Below are 20,394 nucleotides of genomic sequence, written 5' to 3'. Positions count from 1 at the left end.
GGTTGTCTGTTTCCTCGCTACAGTTTATGATGATCTCGCCCCTCGGTAACATTAGGCCTTTGTCAGCCCTGGGGAAAGGGAGTAAAAACCTTCTCCTCGGTGCCGGCATGCCCACGGACTTGGACCAGTCCTGGGGAGCAATGGGGAGCAACGTTACCTGCTCTCCGTCATCATGAGTTGCTCATCTGGAGGTCACCGGTACACACCTAGCTAAGAGCGCTTAGGATTAACCCTACCAAAGTTACGATTCAGTCAATTCATCATCACAAATGTCACCTGACTTGCACATCTTGGTTTTCTACTCCATCTAATCCCAGACTTTTGACACAGCGCGATGAAATGTTGGCGTCTCTGCGTGGACCGTTATGGGCTTCGTGTTATGGAGTCTTTTAGAGATGTGGAGAGAAACGAAAACCTGGAAAGAGAGCAAATGTGTAAAGCGGAGCCGGCATCATCACGTCAACTCTCGTCAAACCTCCATCTTCCATGATTTCTCTGCTGACACCTTGGATGCAGGAGGATCCATTGTTGTGTGCGTCACCTAATTTGTGGCCGCTCGGTCGTCTCGGTTGGCGAGAGCTTCGGGGATTCGGAGTGTGCGTTCCGTTCTGACATCATGAAGTCTCGTTCATCAATTGCTCTCTGTGGCAGAGGGGGATGTCTCTCGGCTCAGTCGGGAAGGGGGTGACGTGTTGCGATGGCATCATGGTTGAGGCTGAGACTGGAAACGTCAGGGAATGTCCGGACAGCTTTCATCATACCTGCTCCTTGAGATATTTCCTTTGCGCGGGACGTAGTGCGTAAGCTCTCCTGCAAGCGCAGCGGAGCAACCGGACTCTCCGCAGAAAACTAAGTTCAGATCTGCTATTGTTTAGTGCACAGTAAGCAGGCCTCGAGTACATACATATCGCTCGAATTGGCAGCCGGCGGCGGTTGACCCCAGCTAAGGGAGAGCTGAAGTTCAACGCCCCCGGCACTTCCCGGGACCCTAAAACAACCTTTACAACCCTTCCCGCGGCCTGTCTCGGCTAGCAGCACATCCCGTCCCCTATCTCGCAGTAGTGTATGCGCGTCAGGTAGATCGATCCGCCCTGACAGCATATCTTAGGTTCCTACGCCTCAACACAACTTCTCCCAGCTTTTTGCGTAGACAGCCATCAATGCTCATGTTTCCCTCTGACCTGCCCAGTAAGTAAGGTAGTAGAGCCGCCATTCCATCTTGCATGTCAGCAAAGCAAGATACACAACATATTTCGAAACGCGCTCTCTCCTACTACATTCTTGACAGAACCGAACGATGATCGCCCGGCTTTGCCCTGCCGTGGTTGCATTCCCTACCTCGAATCCTGCGCGTCACCAGCCGCGTTGCTACAGCGCAGCGGTTGAGGTAAAAAAGAGGGTTGTTGTGTACCACGATACGCCGCCCTGGGGTTCACAGCCCTGACGTACTACATACATAACGGCTCGCTCGCGGCTTGCGGCAATGGTTCCGGATGCTCCCGGTTGGTCCGTCCGGGCGGCTTTTGCCTCTGCTCTGCCGTGCTTGGGCGGCGCGGCGGCGGTTGGCGGGTGATACGTTTTGTGGTATGACACGCAAGCGGACCTAAAAAGTTTTTTATGGCATGCCATTGTTTGTCGCACAATGTGGGTTGTTTTTACTGTATTCTGTAGGATGTGACTTCTAGGCTGATGTTGTATGAGCGGTGCATGTACCATCGTGATATGCAAGTTACAGCCTACCTGAGTGATGGCTGATGATGGATGTACAGACATGCATACGGAATAGAGTTCTGGATGCGCGGAATCTCCCGAGCCTAGAAGGTTGCGATGATACCATGAAACCCTCTGTACTGCAAGCTGGCTTGTGGTACCGACATCGTCGAGCTTTAACCACAAAATCACAGTTGTGTTCAAACATTTTGGCAAGGATATTTCGCCGAGATCGCTGCTTTGCAGTCCAACTTGCCCATTGCATGCCCGGGATCGCCTCCACGCTTTCCCAGAGAGAAGGCGGAGAAGGACATGTTTTGATGTTCAAGCAGCCATCCCTTAAGTTATGCTGAATGAACTGTTTCTGGACTTTCTCAAACAGATCAACTCTTTCCGCATCCGATTACCGAACAACCAAAAAAACATCACAATAAGAGGGTTGATATAATACTAGGAACAGCCATGAGATGGGAGGGACAGCCCTGATCATGTGTGTTTATGCCGCCTTCTGGCAATTATGCCCGCAATCATGAAACACCGATGACAGCTGGCTGTCCCGGTTTTGCCAGTGCCGCATCATTTCGGCGTATATGAAGCCGTACCAGAATACAGGGAAACATTGGCAAACCATCATCGGCATCATCGACTGACAACCGAGATGTATCTCATCAATTGGATCCTTGGGCGCACGAAAGGGCTCGATATTGGCATCGTAATGGGCCCTTGGGACACTCCGCTTACCTCTCAAGTGCTTGTTATAAGAGATATAATATCTACAATTTCTCGAGACCGGATTTGGTTGGAGTCAAGATTTGCTCATTGCGCAGGTTGACGACCTTCCGGAAAGGTGAGAGGGTAGCACGGAGATGAGTGCCCGGCGTCAGGACCTGATGTGTACGACAGGACCGTCATACAGAGGTGCACTTCACAGCAGGTACCAAAATGCTTCTGACGACAGAATTTGCTCTCCGTCATTTATGACAACACTGTGTGGACTTTGACGCCGGCATCAAAACTGGTGATCATCTCCAACTGGCCCAAGTTTGGGCGGCTGGAACCCGACGATCAAACAATGCCCTTTCGTCGTCGTCATCGTCGTGCAAAGCGGAGATCTTACGATGGAGGCTTTTTCTTTCTCCAGACCATGTTTGTTGTTGTGTTTCCGAAGTGGCATGAACCTGAAGCCAGGGGAAGCTGTTCTGGCCAGAGCCCAACGCTTTGTCTCATCGGCGGGTCCGGCCCCCAATTTGGATTGTTTTTTCTTTTCCGCTTCCAAGTTCCGGATCAAAATTTGAGGGTCACGAGAAGCTAGAATCGCATCCATTTGAGCATCCACCGGGCCCAGCAAGCTCGTGTTGTGGTTCTGGGTACCTGATGGTGGAAACGTGGAAACTGGTGGTTGTTGACTCACATCATGATCGTTCGAGATGGGAAATTTTTTTTTCTGTCTCATGCCCAGCTGCAGCCCGAAGGCTGCCAACCAATGGTGGGGCAGTTTGGTTGCTCCATCGGCGATTTTTTTCAGGGCTAGCTCGGGCGATCTGCAGTCGCTTCCCGCTTTCCAGGGACCCGCAGATGGCATCATCGACCGAAGGCCACCCCCATTGAAGTCACACGCCCCCAACAGTGATGGTGCGCCGTTACAATTCGACACGAAGATTGGTTGCAACACTCATTCAAATTGTTTCCGTTGTTTTGGAAGCTCTTGTTGATGGATTTTCCGGTCCTTTGCTTGGGTTTTGGGGAACTTCATCTATCTCAGAACCAATCAGATGCGGCTCCAAGCGATGGGTTGCGGTCGAAGCGGGGCGTTTCGGGCAACCCCTGCAGCCGGTTCTGACATAATCCAGTCTCAGGTTCTGATTGGTTAACCACGGGAGAGGGTCCTTCCCGTGCCTAGCCCTTCCGGATCGGGTAATGGCGATCTCCGGGGCGAGGTGAGATCCCAGATTCAGACCCCACTTTTCGGCAGATGGTTGGTGCATCGAACGCCACTAACATTTTCACTGCAACCTGGGGTGTGGATCTGTTAGGCCACGGCCTGCATCGTCGTTCGTTCCAGCAGCTTCGAAAGCTCCGCCCGTTCTCCATCATCTTTGCTTTTGTTCCTGACAGCTGGCACTCGATGGGACCATGGAAAGCTTGACCGCTTCGATCGATCAACCCTCACAAACCAGACCGCCCAACCCACAACGAAGCGGCCCGCTGCGCGGCCTTCCGACTGGCCCGTCGACGGATGGACCTGAGCCAGCCAGTTGGGTGACAGTGACACCTCAGAGTCAGGAACGACAAGAACAGCGCAATTTTTTTATCGTGTTATGTAAAGCCATGCACTACATCAGCGCGCCACAGCCGACCTGTGTATCCGTTCGGAAGCCGACAATTCATCTTTGCCCGACAAAAACAAACGCTCGGCTCGACCACGCTGTGCCGCCGTCCAGCTCTCGTGTTGTGCTGCGAACCAGTCAGACATCTTCAGGCCGTTCTCCTCAAGCTCAAGGCGAAGCGAGCGAGCGAGCGAAAGGGCTGGAAGCGCTCGCAATCCTCGGCTGGGCCGCACACGGGTATTGCTTCCGTGCGCCCTGATCGACGAGGATCCGAGATCCCATCAGGCAGGTGTGCCGATTTTCTGGAAGGCCCCGGCTCGGGCTTCCACTGTCCCTGCCCAAAACTTGTGTTGTTTTGGTTCGGGGCACACCCGGGACGGGGCTTTGCCGGCTGGCGACAGTTGGGAACAGCTTGGAGCACATACAGAGCATGCATGCACAATTGTTGTCGGCTGGTTGCGTCAGGCTTCGACTTCTCGTGCCATGCAGCGGGCGTTGTCGTTCGTTGGTCGGCCAACCTGAGCCTGATCCTCGCTGTCGCCTGGCGTCAGTTTTGCACCGGGCCAGCATCCCGACACTGGGCACCACGCAAGACATGTCACATCCTCTGCTCCGTAACAGCTTTGCTGTTCCTGCTGCTGCTGCTGCTGCTGCTGCTGCTGCTGCTGCTGCTGCTGCTGCTGCTACTGCTGCTGTACCCGGTGTCGGATACTCCACCCGAGTGACAGCTGGCAGCTTTCGTGCTTTGCTTTGTTGCTGACCAAATCAAGTCAGTTATACCCCTGGACCGGAATTTTGTGATGGAACCCTAGCCAGGCCCGACCCCATGTTTGGTAGCTACCTGAGTTGACGTGTCAAGCCCTCTCTCGATGTGAAATCTTCGACTTGATCAGACCCTTGAAAGCTCAACCAATGCTTTCGGCTCATCATCCTGATTCGTCTTGTTGCGCTACCACACTGGGCCTGGCAGCCCTAGAATTCCAGGGGTTGGTGTCCACCGGTTCCGGGGGGACGTGTTCCGGTCGGGCAGCGGAGAAGTGGGGTTCAGACGTGGCCCCCGGCTCCGCCATTTCGTTGGTGGGCCGGTCGCCTCGGAACGGAGGGACGGGGCGGAGTCGGTCGGGTCTCGGCCCAGAGCCCATAGCCGGTGCTGTGCTGGCTGCCTGGTTGGAAGAGCCCCTTGCGTGCAGTCAATCCTTCACAAGTCCGAAACAGCGGAAGCGGGAATGGCGGCATGAATGGATATGACTTTATTGACAACTCGGGCCTCACGCCTACCCGGCTTCCGTGCGCTCCGTTCCGTCACAAGTCGAATGTGCACAACATAGAGCGAGTAAGATGCACACCTCGGATCGGCGTCGACAAGCCGCATAGAGTCGGAGCCTTACCCCGCAGCCAGCGGCAACAACGGCAGCCATTGAGCTTTGCACACGCAATTCCCGTGACCCTGAAGCATACAGAGGCTGTAGGTCCTCCAGCCGGCAACAAGGGACATTTGAGCTACGCTGCGCCGCATACCAATCTCATTCATAGTATGTACATACAACGCCATGCGGAGTACTTCACAGATCACCAGGTGGCGATTAGATGCCTATGCCTTGTGTTTCCTGGACGGAGCCTTGGTATGTAGTTCCAGGTCCGGGCGCCGCCCGGACGGTCCCTGGAATCCAACTGTGAAGTGGGTCCCCCCGGTCTCACCAACGTCGTGGCTTCGGAGCACGCCGGGGTCACGGTCCGAGGGTTGTAATGTCTTGGACACTTGGATTTTTCTTTTCTTTTTTTCTTATTTTGTTACTCATGATTAGGATTCGAGGTGACACAAAACACTTACAAAGCAAAGACAACGGCGAGTCCGAATTTGCTGCTCAACCGCGGAACAGGGCGACTCAGAAGCTTCCGTACAGTACCTGATTTTAATGAGCCGTGTTTCACACCCCAACCAGTATTCCGCTTCCTTTGCTATGCGAAGGGTGAAGCAACAATCTCATTTCAACTTCACTTCCATTATCCTCATTCCTTGTCGGTATGAACCTCTCCACATTCGAGTTGACGTGTTCACGCATTCCATGGGATGTTCCGTGACTCCGCAGGACCTGCGTCTAGAAACTAGTGAGTCAACGTGTCGCCCTCTCCGTCCCAGCACTCGGGAAGGGTTTCTAGTGGAGGTAGTGGCAGGAATGCGGGATCCTTAATATAGCATGACCCGTGATTTGGCACGAGCTACGGAGTGTGTACATGGGGATTGTGAAACTGTGTGAATGAGTCTCCAGCTCTTTGGATTCACACCCAGTCCATGAGTGAGGAAACCGCCTGTCTGAGTTTGGATCATGGGAGCCTTGCGACGGCAAGGAATGTGGTGGTAATTTCACTCTCTAACAGCTACCTAATGACGAGGGCTGGTGAAACTGCTGTTTCTAGAATCAAGTCTGGAACATCCAGCCCCTATTCCTGCTCCACTTCATCATCCACCTATTCGGGACAGACTTCATGAAGGCCAGGGAAGGAACTGGGAGTGAACAGGGGCTATGGGCTGGCACGGTCCACCGGCTTCATGCTCGTCGTTCACACTTCGTCGTTATCTCTGTATAGTGCTTGGTGAAGAGAATTTCATAGCTGGTTGAACGTATTGACACTGTTCTAGGGCTGGTCTTTGTGAAGGGTAAGCGAGGTAATGTGTGAAGGACTCAAACGTATCTGGAGGGGTAACTTTCCTCACCTTGTCGGTTCTAGACAGAAGTGGATGATGGGTCTAAGATTGCCCTATTGGGACTTCCAACACTGCGTGAACTCATTGACTGCGTGAATCAATGGCTAGGGGACGACGTGATGACTGAAGACAGCTGAGATTGTTGACTAAGATCTGGTCAGGAAGCATCTCAAAGGAATTGACTGGTAGGACTTAGCCCAGCTTTCGTGATGATATGCATGGTGCCAGCTGAATGTCGACGACTGGGCATGATGGAGACATCCGAGTGGTTGTTCTGCGTGATTTAGGCGATCCTTGGTAACCATCAAGGCAGGCTAAGCCACTTCATTGGGGGTTAATACCTATGTGAACACTTGATGTCGGAATGTAAACCGGGAGGGCTTTGGTGTATGATGCTTCGTGATGAGTGTAGAATTGAGTGATGGTTTGGTTAGACTTACTCCAGGTGAAAAAGAATATGGGTTACAGATCTCCGCGAGCGACATTGGTGTGCCTACGAAGATGGCCAGGCTGTATCCGCCTCAATGAGCTGACAGTCCTTTCTTCGATAATGGATATCATTTCATGGCAGCAGACAGACCTCGTATATCGTCTGAGTAGTTTGTCTGAGCCATCACTGAGTGAATAATGCTTTGGTTAGATTGTAACAATGTCAGTTACGCCATCTTGTTGTCGTTGGCTGACAGCGAGGCAAGACAAGACTGCCACGTCTCCCCGATCCCGATCCTTCACAATCACAAGATATTCGTAAATCGTGAGATAACAGTTCCAGTTACTCCAGGGCAATGTACTCAGAATCCAGACCATCATGAAGTCCATGATATCCACACGATTGAGCAAAGCCTTGCTATTCTGCAGGCCTGCAGGTTCAGCTCATGCGGATGCGCCACAGCGCATCTTTCTGACCACTCGATAACCAACCTTTGTGCAAGGAGCACTGGCTAGGGCTGGCTGCATGCTGAACTATTGAATCCGGTGAATAATCGCCAGAAGGAACTACGGTTATCGAGAAGACACTTCTTGAATGTTCAAGTGCTGGCGTGGTGAACTGACTTATGCCCCGAAAGATCACCGAGGTCGCCCGGAGTTGGTTCAGCTTTGGTCATGACATTGTCCGTATCCCGCACTTGACGCTTTCAAGTCTCCTCCCAAGATAGGTGTATTTTGCAGTCTTGATCAATGCAGACGGTAGCTTGGAACTGAGTCTTCCTTGAGCTGAACAAGCAGATTCCCATCTTTGACGAAGAATCATGATCTCAACGACGATGGATGTACTCGAGGGCTCTGCAGATGGGTGCTCAATGCTGTTGATCAACTCGTATTATTGCGTTGTCTCAGTGATACGAACCGGATCTTGATCATGGGCCACAATACTGAAAGAATACATAGATACTGAGAGGCAAGAAAAATCATCAGGCGGAAAATCGTGTGGGAACCTTGAGCTAGATAACAGGAGTCCCGCTGATTAATTCGCTATGACCAAGCTTGTTCCGATGTCATAAAGAACATGAAGGCGTGGGAGGAATAGGGAGCGCAGAGCATGTAAGATAGGTAATGGCCTAAAGAGTGTGCTAAGGAAAACAGATACTTGACTTTCCAACGACCGAAAATCTTAACGCAGCTACAAGACAATCCCATCGCTTCTTAGCTATCCCAGATGCCTTTCGAGCCGTTCCTCCTTAGTACTGCGAGGGGTAAGGGGGTTTCGGCATGTTCACAGCATCTCGAAAAGGTCCGCCACTGTATGACCACTCGCCGTTCTTAGTAGTCCTGTACACTGGCGCGCCGCCTGACCCGGGAACCCCATCAATTCCAGCTCTTGCCTGGCCGTCCTTGCGCTGGATGGCCCTCCAAATGGCGATCTCCTTGCGCACGAATGCGAGGTGCTCGGCGGAGTAGGCTGGAGTGTTCACGGACTGGTGCTGGCCCAGAAACACACGTTCCAGCAACTCGGCGTAGTGGTCCGCTGCAAACTCGATCCAAGATTGGTCGAGCTTTTCGAGCCGGAGAGAATCAAAGACCGTGTCCGCACGTTGGAGTGCGTAATAGAAGCGGGCGGGCTCAAGAATTCTGCTAACTTCGCCAAACAAATTGCCCTTCCATCTGTCGACGGTAAGCTTCTGCTGAATCTCCCTGTTGATGTCGACGTTGTCTCCCGGCCGGGGCCGCTGGTAGAGGTCGTAGATCTCACGAAGGAGTTTGAGCTGGTTGGACCTCTCCATGGCGCCAAGCTGAGTGTTTACATCCGCAACATCGGCGGACGTTAGAGCCGACATATGGAGCAGGCTGCGAAGGCTGCCCTCTTCAAACTGAAAGCGCCGGAGTTGGTTCCAGCGAAGTTCAGCAGCATAGTCCTTGGATTGGGTGCTCGCCGGCTGATTTGTGGTTGTCGATTGACCCGAGGGTGTGGGTCGAGGCACGACTGTCGAGTGAAAATTATGTCAGGTGCTGTTAGCGTTCACCTTCAAAGAAGCTGAGACGAGAAGGGGCTTCCTTACCACCACCGGAAGACATGCTGGTCAAGACTGCGAGTTGGAGAGCTGGTTTCAGGCGAGGATGTCGATGTCGGTGAATGTCATCGTCCGCAACCAAGGTGGAGGAGAGCCACTCTCTTAATACCTAAGCACTGGCGCTCTTGGTTGAAGGTCAGGCTGTATCATTGAGGTCATTCAGCCCTGACAAGCGAGCGCCATGGCTTGTCAGCTCTCAAGGTGTCAATACGGTGTGGTTGATCATTGCCGTCTTGAACTTTCTCACATGTATAGTGAGGCGTATAGGAGGGTGTGGTACAGTAAATATTGACTGATGAAGGGGAAGTGACATGTCAACCCCTCTTTCCCTCAGTGTTGAATGCCCTTTTTGATTATCGAAGTTCTCAAACCCGAATCTTCAAGTCGGTTGTTCAGCTCCCAAGAAGATAGCCACGATTCCTATCTCGGCTCCCAACCTGCAACATCAGGTCTTGGCTCCCTATTTAAGGAGTCCAAGGGTTCGAAGTTGCAGAAATCCAGAGTTGAGCTTTCAGAGGCAGCATTGACTCTGTAAGTGAGGAAATAACAACAACAATGCTCTTGTCTTCATGGCGACGTCAAAGGTCGTACGTTGCTTTGCCAGGTGAACCGAATGATCGTGGAGTGCCTGGGACTTCTGACGATGATCGTCTAACAAGACTCAAACGGCTGGCCCAAGCCCTAGATGAGAGGCCCGACCAAACCCAAGTACGTATTAGCCAACTGCACTCATGGCGTTAACGTAGATGTTGCCGGCCATCTTGCTGCCGTCTACGACTTGACTTCCATGACGGTCTGATGCTGGCCATAAGAGACTTACAACTCGCTCTTGCCTGGCTGTCCACACCTCATTCTCCTGCAGCAAAACCATGAGGTGACTGCTCATCCATTCCAATCCCTGCTAATTTTCTAGGTCCCAGTATTATAGTAGCCGTTATTCTTATGGCTGTCTCCGTCCCGACCATACTCTCTTGTCGGCGGTTTGTCAGCCACGGACGATGGTGCGACGTCGAGACAGCGCATGTGATCGAGCCCGATGCGGAAAGAGATGTGGCTTGCATGACAAGGCTGAGGCTTGGCGATGCCTCGTCCCGCGCCATGCAGCCTCTTATTGGCACCCGGCAGATGTTGTGGACTCCGAGGCTACCAATCATCGTTGTCCGCCAAGCTTTTCCAAGGGATCGAGCTTGGAATAAAGTGATCGACTCTGTCGAACCCGAACCCGCCAAACTGGATCCGTCGGCCCAAGAAACAAGCATCTCTTAGACAACACATCCTCCGTAGCGCTCCTCGACGTCTGCCACAGCGGTGTTCCTCCACCTCGAGTCGACAGCGCCCTCCCAAACACACAGCCAACTTCCTTGCGATGGCACAGCTGGTCTCTGAATTCCTGATTACGCCAGTCCTCCGCCAAGCTCGCCGTTTCTCGGCCGGATTCGCCTCGAGCGAAGCCCCGGCCATCGATGTCGACCGCCCCGCCCGACCACAACAACGTCGCCGAGCCTCTTCCGCGGGGCCCTCTGTACGGCCATCGATAGCAGAGCGCGATGAGCCTCCTACACTGCTAGTCAACGACACCCCGCAAGATTTGCATACCAGCACTTCCTTTTTGCCACCTCCGCCAGGTCCAACATCTCTAGTTGTCCCGTCCCAACCTGGCAGCCCGTCCGATCCGGTCACGCCACCCACCAATGCTCGCCAAACAACACCAACCTCTCCAACATCTCCGGACACCGCTGGTGTCCCGCCCGGCCCCCTTCCCGAGGATGACGGCATGGGAGACCTGCGCCGGAGGATCCAGGCCATCCAGAAGCTGGATGTACCCCAGGAGGAAAAAGCCCGGATGATGCATCGCCTGTTCACCGAAAAGTACACCCAGATTCATGGCTCACCACGGGCTGTCCAGAATGCCATGAGGCCAATAACACCGCCGAGCCCAAGCCCGCTCGAAACACGAGACACCACGACATATATTGGGCCCATTTCGGTGCCAAATCCTCTTTCCGCCCTCAAGATGTGGAATCCCCTGGGTGACTCCTCGGGCCCGCTCGATCTACCCCTCACCGACCAAGACCGCGCCCCGACGTATGCGCCTAAGAAGCCGCGGGAACGGTCAGACGGGACTCGGTGGTGGGCAACGGACGAAACCGAACCTCCTTCTGACGACGACGAGGAGGAAGAGCGTCATCTTGGCTGCGAACACTATCGCCGCAATGTCAAACTCCAATGTGCAGACTGCGAGCGCTGGTATACATGTCGGCTTTGCCACGATGCCGTCGAGGATCATGTCCTTCCCCGTCAGAAGACCAAACATATGCTCTGCATGCTATGTGGCACGGCCCAAAAGGCGTCGAGTACCTGCATAAAATGCGGCCAGCAGGCCGTTTATTACTGTGGCATTTGCAAGTTATGGAACGATGATCCAACCAGGTCAATCTACCATTGCCCCGACTGTGGTATGTGCCGGATTGGCCAGGGCTTGAATAAGGACTTCTTCCACTGCAAAGTACGTCTGTTCCCATTCCGCCTCCAATGTAGTCAACAAGCAGAATTTTTAACTGGATTCCCCATAGAAATGCATGGCGTGTATCTCCATGTCCCGCATCAACGGCCACAAATGCGTCGAGCGCGCTACTGACGCCGACTGCCCCATCTGCGGAGAGTACCTGTTCAGCTCTCCCCGGCCCGTCACCTTGATGCAATGCGGCCACAGCATCCACGCGCACTGCTTCGAGGAGCTCCAAAAGACATCCTACCGATGTCCCTTGTGCAACAAGTCCCTGCTCAACATGGAGTACCGCTTCCGCCAGCTCGACATCCAGATCCTCCACCAACCCATGCCTCCAGATTACGCTAACGCCCGCGCCGTCATCACCTGCAACGACTGCCACGCCAAATCGGAGACGCCCTACCACTGGATCGGGCTCAAGTGCGCCGTGTGCGGTTCTTACAACACCAACCAGCTCCAACTGCTTAACATGCCCGGCGGCGATCCGTCCGGGGAAGGCCAATCCGACCGGCCCCGGTACGAGCCCGTCTCGCTCGACCCGGCCATCGTGGCGGAGGAGATGCGCCGTCGGATCCGGGAGTCGCGCCGCGCGACGTCCCGACGGCGGGGAAGCGACAGTGGATCTGGCGGCATACCGGGCCTGAGTCTTTTGTCCGCGTCTCCGTCGTCGTACTCTGCCGCGCTGCTTGCACGGTTCCTGAACCGCTCGTCCACGGCGCCTGCTTCCTCTGCTTCGGCAGCATCGGAACAGGACGCGAGGCCCGCTTCGTCGTCGTCGGCTGCAGGGAAAGAAGCAGTGTCCGTCGAAGGAGTGGAGAAACCTGCCGGAGCCGTCGACGAGAAACCTGGAACCTGCGGCGCAGCTACCGCAGCGCGGAACCTGACCGGGGACGTTGTCGACGATGACGAGGAGGATGAAGAAGACGAGGAGGATATGTTGGACCTGTTTGGCACGAGTCACAGGGACTTTGACCGCATGACAGGGCTCACGTCTGCGGAGAGCGCCGTGGGGTTTGACGATGACGATGACGAGGAAGAAGAGGAGGAGAGCTCGGATGAGGAGGAAGATGATGTTGAAGAGGATGATGAGGAAGATGAGGAGGATGATATCCTGCTTGTTGGGCATCGCTAAGGGAGGTTTTTGTTTGGTTTGAATGACGGGTTTGTTTTCCCTCGCCTCTCTGTCTCTCTCTCTGTCTCTCTCTGGTTCCAATGGCGTTGGGGTGTCTTGTATTGTGATGGCATGGATGGATGGAAACATGACTGGACGAATTGATGGATGGACACATGGACATTACGACGTTTCTCGGGCCTTTGTCTCCCCAACTTGGGCCGGAGAGATTTTTGTCTAGGCATGGCACATGGCGTGGGTGGTGGGGGGATGATGAGCTGTGTTTTGGAAGTTTTGGAGAGCGGGATTGCATGGTTGGGGGTTCCAGCGGTTTGCATTATGTACCTAGGTACCTAGGTAGATAAAGACGTTCTGTCATGTGGAATAATGAAGCGTAAAGCTACCCGGTGTTTCCAAGGTTCGGCTGACCAATTCTCTGCCTTGTATGAGGGAGCAACCTGGGAACTACTCCGTAAGGATAGGAGCCCTTCACTCCGGACCGATACAATCTCCTCCATCTTAAGAGCAGAGAACGGATACAAGCAACAGTCAAGTCATGATTAACAAGCCGTCCTGCCTGTCCGAGCATAGACACCAGAATACCTCGTTCATGACAATGGTACCCGACCATCTGAGAATACGTACCAACCGAATCCCAGCCCCAAGCGCCACTTGCTTCCAACTAGCATCCGTTTGCTAAGACACTCCCCTAGAACAAAGAAGGAGAGCAAGACACTCTCAACAGCCAGCAAACCATGCAGACCTCACACTCCGCCCCCCCATCAAAAGCTTCATTCACCTCCTCCTCGTCGGCATCGCCGATAACCCCGGCGCAGCAGCTGCTGCTGCTTCAAGCTGCATCTCTTGGCCGCGTTTGCGGAGTTCTTTGATGACAATCTGGAATCGAGGTGTGGGGTTTTAGCGTATGCTTTTTTCAGTTTGTTGAGCACATTCTCGAGGCGAGGGGTTTGAAAGGAAGGAAGGAAGGAGGAGGAGGAATGAATGAGGAAGGGAACGTCGGTAGGGTAAGGTTGTGGTGTGCAATAAGAGGTGGGTTGTTTGGAAAGAATGTTGCCACAAGATCCAAACCTGAGGCGAGGAGGTGATGACTGCAGGAGGAAGGACAAGAGCGAGGAAGCCAGGTACGTAGGCGGTGGTAGGTGGATGGGTAGGTCAAAATAAATACACATACGGCTAACGCCTCCGGGTTGACACCATTCTCAATCATGGAAATACAAATTGACAGAGTACGGCGGTCGAGGTGTGTATTCTGTTGTTATTCATGTTGGTTAGTCAGTTAGTTTGGTTATCCTCGTTGGTGCATGTTTTATCGGGAAGTGTGTTGATGTTGTTGACAGGGAGGACGGGATTGATTGATGAGAGAAGAGACGGGACAGACGGACCAGAATTGTGGCAATCTCGTGCAGTATGTCGACCGCCTGCTGGGCAGCGGCCTGTTTCTCTGCTCGCTCGGATGACGGGGGCATTTTGTTGATCTTTCTCGGGAGGGGTCTGTTGGTGTTGAAGAGAGGATGTTGATGAATGGTGGTGGTTGAAATGTTGAATGGTGAAAGTTGATGCGGTTCGCGATGTGATGCGCGTTTGCCCAAATGGCGGGGCTACAGCGGACGCGACGGAACTTGTATCTACAGAAGTTGGACAAGACAGCATAAACCCCAGAAAGCCAACAATCCAGATCAACCAGAAGGAAATTGGAAAAATCGAATAAAATTTTAAACTCAGGGAAAATGCAATAGAACCTATATCAGGGATACCTAGCTGAGGTATGTACCAAGTAAGCAAACAATCTCAATCTGTTCCAAGTTCCAATGGTATATCCTCCTCCACAATCCCTCTCCCTGTACACTCCCAACCAAACATCACAAAACCCAACATCACTTTCATCCTCCAAAACATCATACAACAAATCATGATCATGCCAGTAAGCCGTTGAGTTATCATCAGCATCATGTTTTCCCAACTTCAAATCAACCACCCCCCATAACGCCCGAATCAACTCTCCCTGAAAAAATCCAACGCCTTTCGCCCGACCTGGATGATTTCATCAACTCAAAACACGCTCCCCATAACCGTCTTTTCCTCCCTCTCATCCTCCAGCAGCAAAACCTCATCCGCCTCGTCCGCCAACTCCTGCGTCTCCTCCTCCGTCGGGATAGCGGTCGGGGGCAGGGTCTTCGCCGGCTTCGGCGGGGTCGGGTTTATGACCGGTTCCTCATCGTCAAACTCCAGTGTATTAGCAAGTGCAGCAGTAGCAGCAGCACCGCCACCACCTCCAACAGCAGCGGCGGTAGTTCCAACGGGGACCGCGGCAGAAGCAGTGTTAGTGCTGCCAGCAGCAGAAGGAGCAGCATCCAACTTCTCCCCTGTTGTCGCTGGCGCAGTCACCGCCGCTCCAGCCCCCGTTCCAGCAGCAGTAGCAGCAACCTTCTTCTTACCAATTTTCTTCTTTCCACTATTCTCGCGTTCGTCGTCTCCATCCGCGCCGCAAACACTGCACGCATCACCCTCACTACTCTGGTCCGCTTCGTGCTCGCCATCGCTGCTGAGATGGTCGCCGAGGCGGTTCGCCCTCATACCCCTGCCCATGCGCGAGGGTGGGCGGTCAGAGGAATCGGTGGAGGCATGGAGGTGGTGATGGTGATGCACGTGTTGCGGACGGGCGGGGTGGATTGGCAAGGTGCTGGTTGCGGACGTGCTTGTTGTAGGCGTTGAGGTGGCGGAGTTCGTTCCTGTGCCGCCAAGTCGAGGGCGCGGGGTGGCGCTTTGAGAGACGGAGGCGGAGGAGGAAGAGGAGGAGGAACCATTAGGAATGGCTGTCGCCACGGGAGCAGATGTTGTGATGGTTGTTGTGCTGGTGGTAGTCACGGTGGTGGTCGAGGTTGCAGAGGCATTGTTGGCCGAAGGAGACTGGTTCATCGGGGCACCGTGAGAGCGGGTGGCGTTGTCTTCATCGGAAGACTGTTCGAGGTCATCGCCGTCGTCGCTGTGCCCGCTGTACGTGCCGCCAAAGTCACGACCAACATGGAGGTGGATCGAGTTTAGTGATGCAGGTGGAGGAGGATAGTTGGGACTCTTGAGGCGGCTCCGGAGACGGTCGTCAAGGGAAATATACGACGGGGTGGCGTCCGGGCTAGAAACGATCTCGTCTCGAGCTTTGTCGATGTCAATGGTAGGACCGGTGCTGTTTGCCCCTTTGGCCTGATCCTCGTCGTTCTCGTCTTGCGACTGGAGGCGCTTGGTTGCAGACCGGCGGACGATTAGGGGTGGGGGTTGAGCGTTGGCAGTGCCGTTGAAAGACGGGTTGGCGGTGCCAACAATGACGCCGTTGGTGCCATTCGTGCTGCTACTACCAGGAGTGCCATTGGTGCTATTGGAGTTGCTTTCATTGTTGGCCAGGCCGGTTGCGCTGTTGGCGAGCTGGTGGTCTGCCTTGACGAGATCGGCCAGGGTTTGGCGGACGCGGAAGTTCTTGTCATGGTTGCAACCATTCGGACAGCCACCCCAGCGACGACGAACTTCACCGGTGTTGGTGCGGGTAAGAGTAGCTATGTCCTTGATATCTTTGCCCATCTGTTTGGCCAGCTGGGCGGCGCGCTCGCGCTTGAGTTCGGACCAGGTACGCAACTTGTTCTCGAGGATATATTTTCCTTGATCATTGCGGCGCATGATGATGAACTCGCAATGGTTGATGTTGCGCAGGTCCTCAAAGTGCTCAACGCTGAAATGGTACCATTTCATGAGGAAGACGCGGGACATGAGGCCGTGGGTGACAAGAACGCAGACGCTGGCAAAGTCGTCCTCACCGAACTGGCGCCACAGACTCTCGTTGAAGCCGCTGATGCGGTCGTAGGCGTCGGCTGCACTCTCACCGTTCGGGATACGGTAGAAGAAGTGACCATAGTCTGCGCGTTCCTGCCACATGCGCTCCATCTCGGCACTGCAGGGCTGGAAGTTACCAAAGTCCTGCTCGCGAAGACGGGGCTCCTCGTAGACCTTAATGTTCTCGCGCTTGAAGGGGCTGGGCTCTGGGTCATCGCTGGTAAGGGTGGCCAGAATACCTTCGGTGGTCTCACGAGTACGGCGGTATGGACTTGTGAAGAAGTGGAGGGTGTCGTCCGGACGCAGCATGGCACGCAGGCGGCGGCCGGCGTCGTAAGCTTGTTGCCATCCTTCCGGAGTGAGCTTGACACGATGGTCGGGGACGGTCTGGTGGATGTCGCGGTTTTCTGCAAAGACATGGTAAGCAGGAGATCGCGGAATAGGAGACGGAAGCTGGGAACATACTGTTGCCCTCGGACTGGGCGTGGCGGATAACAATGATCAACCTAGGTCGCCCCATGGTTGGATGTGGAAGTTAGGAAGTGTGTATCACCAATCTAAGCAAAGATACTGCTTATGGACAGTGACAATGGTGTGTGCGGCGGTTATAAAGTGGGAGGTTCCGAGTGTGTGCGTAGGAGGCGATGTTGAGCCGGAGGTGGGTAGGCTGGCGGATGGATGGAAGATGGAGCCAGAAGATGGCGGGGCAGACGGCAGGTAATTGAATAAGAGGTAGATTAAGGTACCTAGATTTTGTGTGTTAGCCGAGCCAGGAACATCCAAGCAGCCAGCATTGGAGGGTAGCAATAGTATCAACGCCTACCTTTTGGTCTGGAAGCAGTCGAGTGTCAATTAGGTTTGTGCTTTGGGTCAAAAAAGATACACAAGAGGATTTCTTCGACGGTGTTCGGAGAAAAGGCGTGCTTGATATGTTTGGAGGGGAAGTAGCTCCCTCTAGTCTGACTTGCTGAATTCCAAAGGTTCCAAGCTTGGCCGGACTGCCCGTGCCTCGTTTAGCAGAGGTTTTGCATGCAAACGAACCGCCATCGGCTCATCCAGATTGCCGGGTCAGCTGTCTGGCGCTTGCTGCCGTATTCCTTTGGGCTGAGCATCTTTCCAGCCCGAAATCCCGTCCGCTCATCTCCGTTTTTTGTCATTTCTTCCTTTTTCCTTCTGTCTTGGCCTTTGTTCCTCTGAGTTATTGCTTATAGATACTGGACACGAGGCAAACATGTTGCAGGTTGGGCTTCTTGCCATGCATATGCAACCCCCACCTGGCGCCCTCCACGCCTCATCGCCTCATTCCTCCCATTGCCTTGTCCAGTAGGGCGCCGTCCTACCTGCACCCAAGGGGGAATCCATTCGGGTGGCTGTGGGTTGGGTTTCCTTGCTGCATCTCTTCTGTCGAAAAGAGTGCGTCTTGTGCGAGGCTTGGGATCTCCATCTGCATTTCCCATTACACAAGATCATCAGCAAGCCACCTCCAGACGATAGTGTAGGCTGCATCCATGTTGCAGGCACTAGTTCGCCTTTTGCTGAGACATCGGAGCAAGAACGGAGCAGCGAAATGGCACCATGCTTCCTCTCTGCGTCTTCGATGTTCGATCCATCTTTGTCAATTTGGGGCCATTTCTCTTGTTTCTGGTGCCACTCACACCGCGTCCGAGCGATGCAGGGTTCAAGACACAAGCACTTGGAAGTGAGGGGGATCCCCGACCTCGGCCGGCGGCGCCCGGCCAATCACATGCGGTGGGATTTTCAACGGTCAGCCCATCGAAGGAGGGAGAAGGTTGCTTCCTCTGCTCGGCAGTTGCCGTTCTGCTGTCTTTCTGTCGTTTCTGTCGCTTGTGTGCGCTTCGACCCTGCGAGTTGCCAAGCGCCAAGTCGTCTGATTGGTTGTCTGCCGCTGCCCTCACTCGCCACACTCAATATCGGCGCCTATGTAAGCGCCTGAACAACGTCGTCAGCTGCATGACTGCAGTGTTCAATATCTTTGCATGTCTTAGACAGGCGTGATACATCTTGTGATATGTCAATCTCCAGTTTGATCCTGTCAAATCCGGTTGTTTCCGTGACACAGTGGAATCGAAAGTGGATGAGGTGTGGCTTACACTCTGATGTTCTGTGGCTGTGTGGCTGAAAATGGAGTCCGCCAAGCACTGCCAAGAGACGAGGTCCCCGAGAGGCTCTTCCATGCCCCACTTTAATCTCGACCGCGAACAGGTGAGCACTGCCTTTGCGCGTCGCAACTTCGCAAACAACGAGCCGAAGCTCAAACAGCACTTCGACATCATCCATTCAACCGCACCACTCGAATTCCTGGAATCCTCTCCTGATTCGATTCCATCTCGCCACACTCTACACATCGGAAAATCCCAAACTCCCATCACCCATCTTGTCCATCTCTCAGCACGCCACAGATCTCGGGACAAGCCGAATCTACCAGCACGCACTAGCTCCAAGCTCACAACAGCTGATCGTGGCACAACCCGTCCAGCAACCGAGTTGAAACAAACCACCACACCACCACCACATCAGCCAAGAAATCAAGGAACAACCACCATCTCACATCTCCACCATCATCAGCCACACCATGACTACCCGCCCACCCCCCGCCAAACGCCGGCGCAACCTCTCCCCAACCTCCGCTCAAGCCTCCCAACTCCAAAACCTCTTCGCTCACCCGGACCGCGAAATCCCTCTCCCCCCTCCCCCGGGAACCGTCGACCCGCTAGGCCGCAAACCGCTCCCCCCTCCTCCCGAAATCGTCACCAACGTCCAGGGCTCGTCCGCCGGCGCCGGCTCGGGCGAGTTTCACGTCTACAAGGCCGCGCGCCGGCGGGAATACGAGCGCCTGCGCCGGATGGAGGAAGATCGCGCCCGCGAGGAGGCCGAAGAGGAGTTTGAGCGCCGGCGGAGGGAGCGTGAAAAGGAGGACGAGGAGAGGACGCGCAAGAATCGCGAGAAGAGGGAGAAGGCGAAGAGGAGGAAGATGAAGGCCAAGGTGGAGGGGGGGAATAATAATAATAATACCAAGGGCGATAATAAAAACGGTGGGGGCCAGGTGGAGCGGAAAGGATCAGAGGAGGAGGAGGAGGAAAAGCGGGGGAGGACAAGGGAACGGGAAGATGACAAGCTGGATGAGGGCGAGGGTGATGGTCCTGCTGAGCAACAGAAGAAGCAGGATGAGGAAAAGAAGAAAGACGAGGACGAGAAGGAGGAGAATGGCACGGAGAAGCTGACCCAACCCTCCGTTGCTGAGAAACAGACAGCCTCCGTACCAGCGCCAGCAGCCCCGGCTGTGCCTGCTGATACACCAGGACTGTTGATTTGCGAGGATGACTGAGACACTCGGCTGATGACAGCCAAGAAAGAAACAAACTGGCCGGCCGGATCCATTTGTCTAGATTTTTTTCTCTTCCATATTACCTAGATACTCTAACAGGGTAATCCGACCCCCGTAGACCCGACCCCTTTTTACACTCTTCTTTCAATCCATCCATCCATCCACCCATGCCTCATCAGGTTCATCACTCATCCATCCCCCCGCCGCCGGTGCCCACGCCCGGTTGCGCCTTTCTCGCGCTGCAGATGTCGTCGACCCTCAACAAGAGACACGCGGCCTGCCAAAGATAAGTGGGTTAGTCTATCTGTTTAGGTAGTGTAGATAAAGAACGAAG

The 20,394-nt window shown here is 54.1% G+C and overlaps 8 protein-coding genes across 8 annotated transcripts in view; 3 read left to right on the top strand and 5 right to left on the bottom strand.

Moving 5' to 3' along the window:
• Positions 1 to 4,471: 4,471 nt before the first annotated feature.
• On the top strand, positions 4,472 to 4,762 carry VTJ04DRAFT_8749 (uncharacterized protein; the record flags this gene model as incomplete). Its single annotated transcript, XM_069367219.1, has 1 exon — positions 4,472 to 4,762. One exon carries the CDS (start codon positions 4,472 to 4,474, stop codon positions 4,760 to 4,762), a length of 291 nt encoding a protein of 96 aa, XP_069215570.1.
• Positions 4,763 to 8,423: 3,661 nt separating this feature from the next.
• VTJ04DRAFT_8748 (uncharacterized protein) lies at positions 8,424 to 9,258 on the bottom strand (the record flags this gene model as incomplete). Its single annotated transcript, XM_069367218.1, has 2 exons — positions 8,424 to 9,166; positions 9,243 to 9,258. 2 exons carry the CDS (start codon positions 9,256 to 9,258, stop codon positions 8,424 to 8,426), a joined length of 759 nt encoding a protein of 252 aa, XP_069215569.1.
• A 1,362-nt stretch (positions 9,259 to 10,620) lies between these two features.
• On the top strand, positions 10,621 to 12,895 carry VTJ04DRAFT_8747 (uncharacterized protein; the record flags this gene model as incomplete). Its single annotated transcript, XM_069367217.1, has 2 exons — positions 10,621 to 11,760; positions 11,828 to 12,895. The coding sequence occupies 2 exons, from the start codon at positions 10,621 to 10,623 to the stop codon at positions 12,893 to 12,895; spliced, it is 2,208 nt and encodes a 735-aa protein (XP_069215568.1).
• Positions 12,896 to 13,669: 774 nt separating this feature from the next.
• VTJ04DRAFT_8746 (uncharacterized protein) lies at positions 13,670 to 14,361 on the bottom strand (the record flags this gene model as incomplete). The annotated part of the gene is made up of 3 exons (XM_069367216.1): positions 13,670 to 13,771; positions 14,067 to 14,144; positions 14,278 to 14,361. 3 exons carry the CDS (start codon positions 14,359 to 14,361, stop codon positions 13,670 to 13,672), a joined length of 264 nt encoding a protein of 87 aa, XP_069215567.1.
• Positions 14,362 to 14,944: 583 nt separating this feature from the next.
• On the bottom strand, positions 14,945 to 17,234 carry VTJ04DRAFT_8745 (uncharacterized protein; the record flags this gene model as incomplete). Its single annotated transcript, XM_069367215.1, has 2 exons — positions 14,945 to 17,121; positions 17,180 to 17,234. The coding sequence occupies 2 exons, from the start codon at positions 17,232 to 17,234 to the stop codon at positions 14,945 to 14,947; spliced, it is 2,232 nt and encodes a 743-aa protein (XP_069215566.1).
• Positions 17,235 to 17,263: 29 nt separating this feature from the next.
• VTJ04DRAFT_8744 (uncharacterized protein) lies at positions 17,264 to 17,826 on the bottom strand (the record flags this gene model as incomplete). The annotated part of the gene is made up of 3 exons (XM_069367214.1): positions 17,264 to 17,460; positions 17,538 to 17,545; positions 17,756 to 17,826. The coding sequence occupies 3 exons, from the start codon at positions 17,824 to 17,826 to the stop codon at positions 17,264 to 17,266; spliced, it is 276 nt and encodes a 91-aa protein (XP_069215565.1).
• A 1,481-nt stretch (positions 17,827 to 19,307) lies between these two features.
• Positions 19,308 to 20,060, top strand: VTJ04DRAFT_8743 (uncharacterized protein; the record flags this gene model as incomplete). The annotated part of the gene is made up of 1 exon (XM_069367213.1): positions 19,308 to 20,060. The coding sequence occupies one exon, from the start codon at positions 19,308 to 19,310 to the stop codon at positions 20,058 to 20,060; it is 753 nt and encodes a 250-aa protein (XP_069215564.1).
• Positions 20,061 to 20,244: 184 nt separating this feature from the next.
• The window catches only part of VTJ04DRAFT_8742 (uncharacterized protein), a gene marked incomplete at both ends in the record, with an annotated part of 2,960 nt that continues 2,810 nt past the window's right edge, over positions 20,245 to 20,394 (bottom strand). The window contains one exon of the mRNA XM_069367212.1: positions 20,245 to 20,337. Within this exon, the coding sequence (XP_069215563.1) occupies positions 20,245 to 20,337 (93 nt within the window). The remainder of the gene's footprint in view (positions 20,338 to 20,394) is intronic.

Source organism: Mycothermus thermophilus (genome assembly GCF_041956435.1).
Source record: "Mycothermus thermophilus strain CBS 625.91 unplaced genomic scaffold VTJ04scaffold_6, whole genome shotgun sequence".
NCBI classification, from domain to species: Eukaryota; Fungi; Ascomycota; class Sordariomycetes; order Sordariales; family Chaetomiaceae; genus Mycothermus; species Mycothermus thermophilus.
Note: the sequence above shows the minus strand (reverse complement) of the source record. Positions and strands in the feature narration are given on the sequence as shown.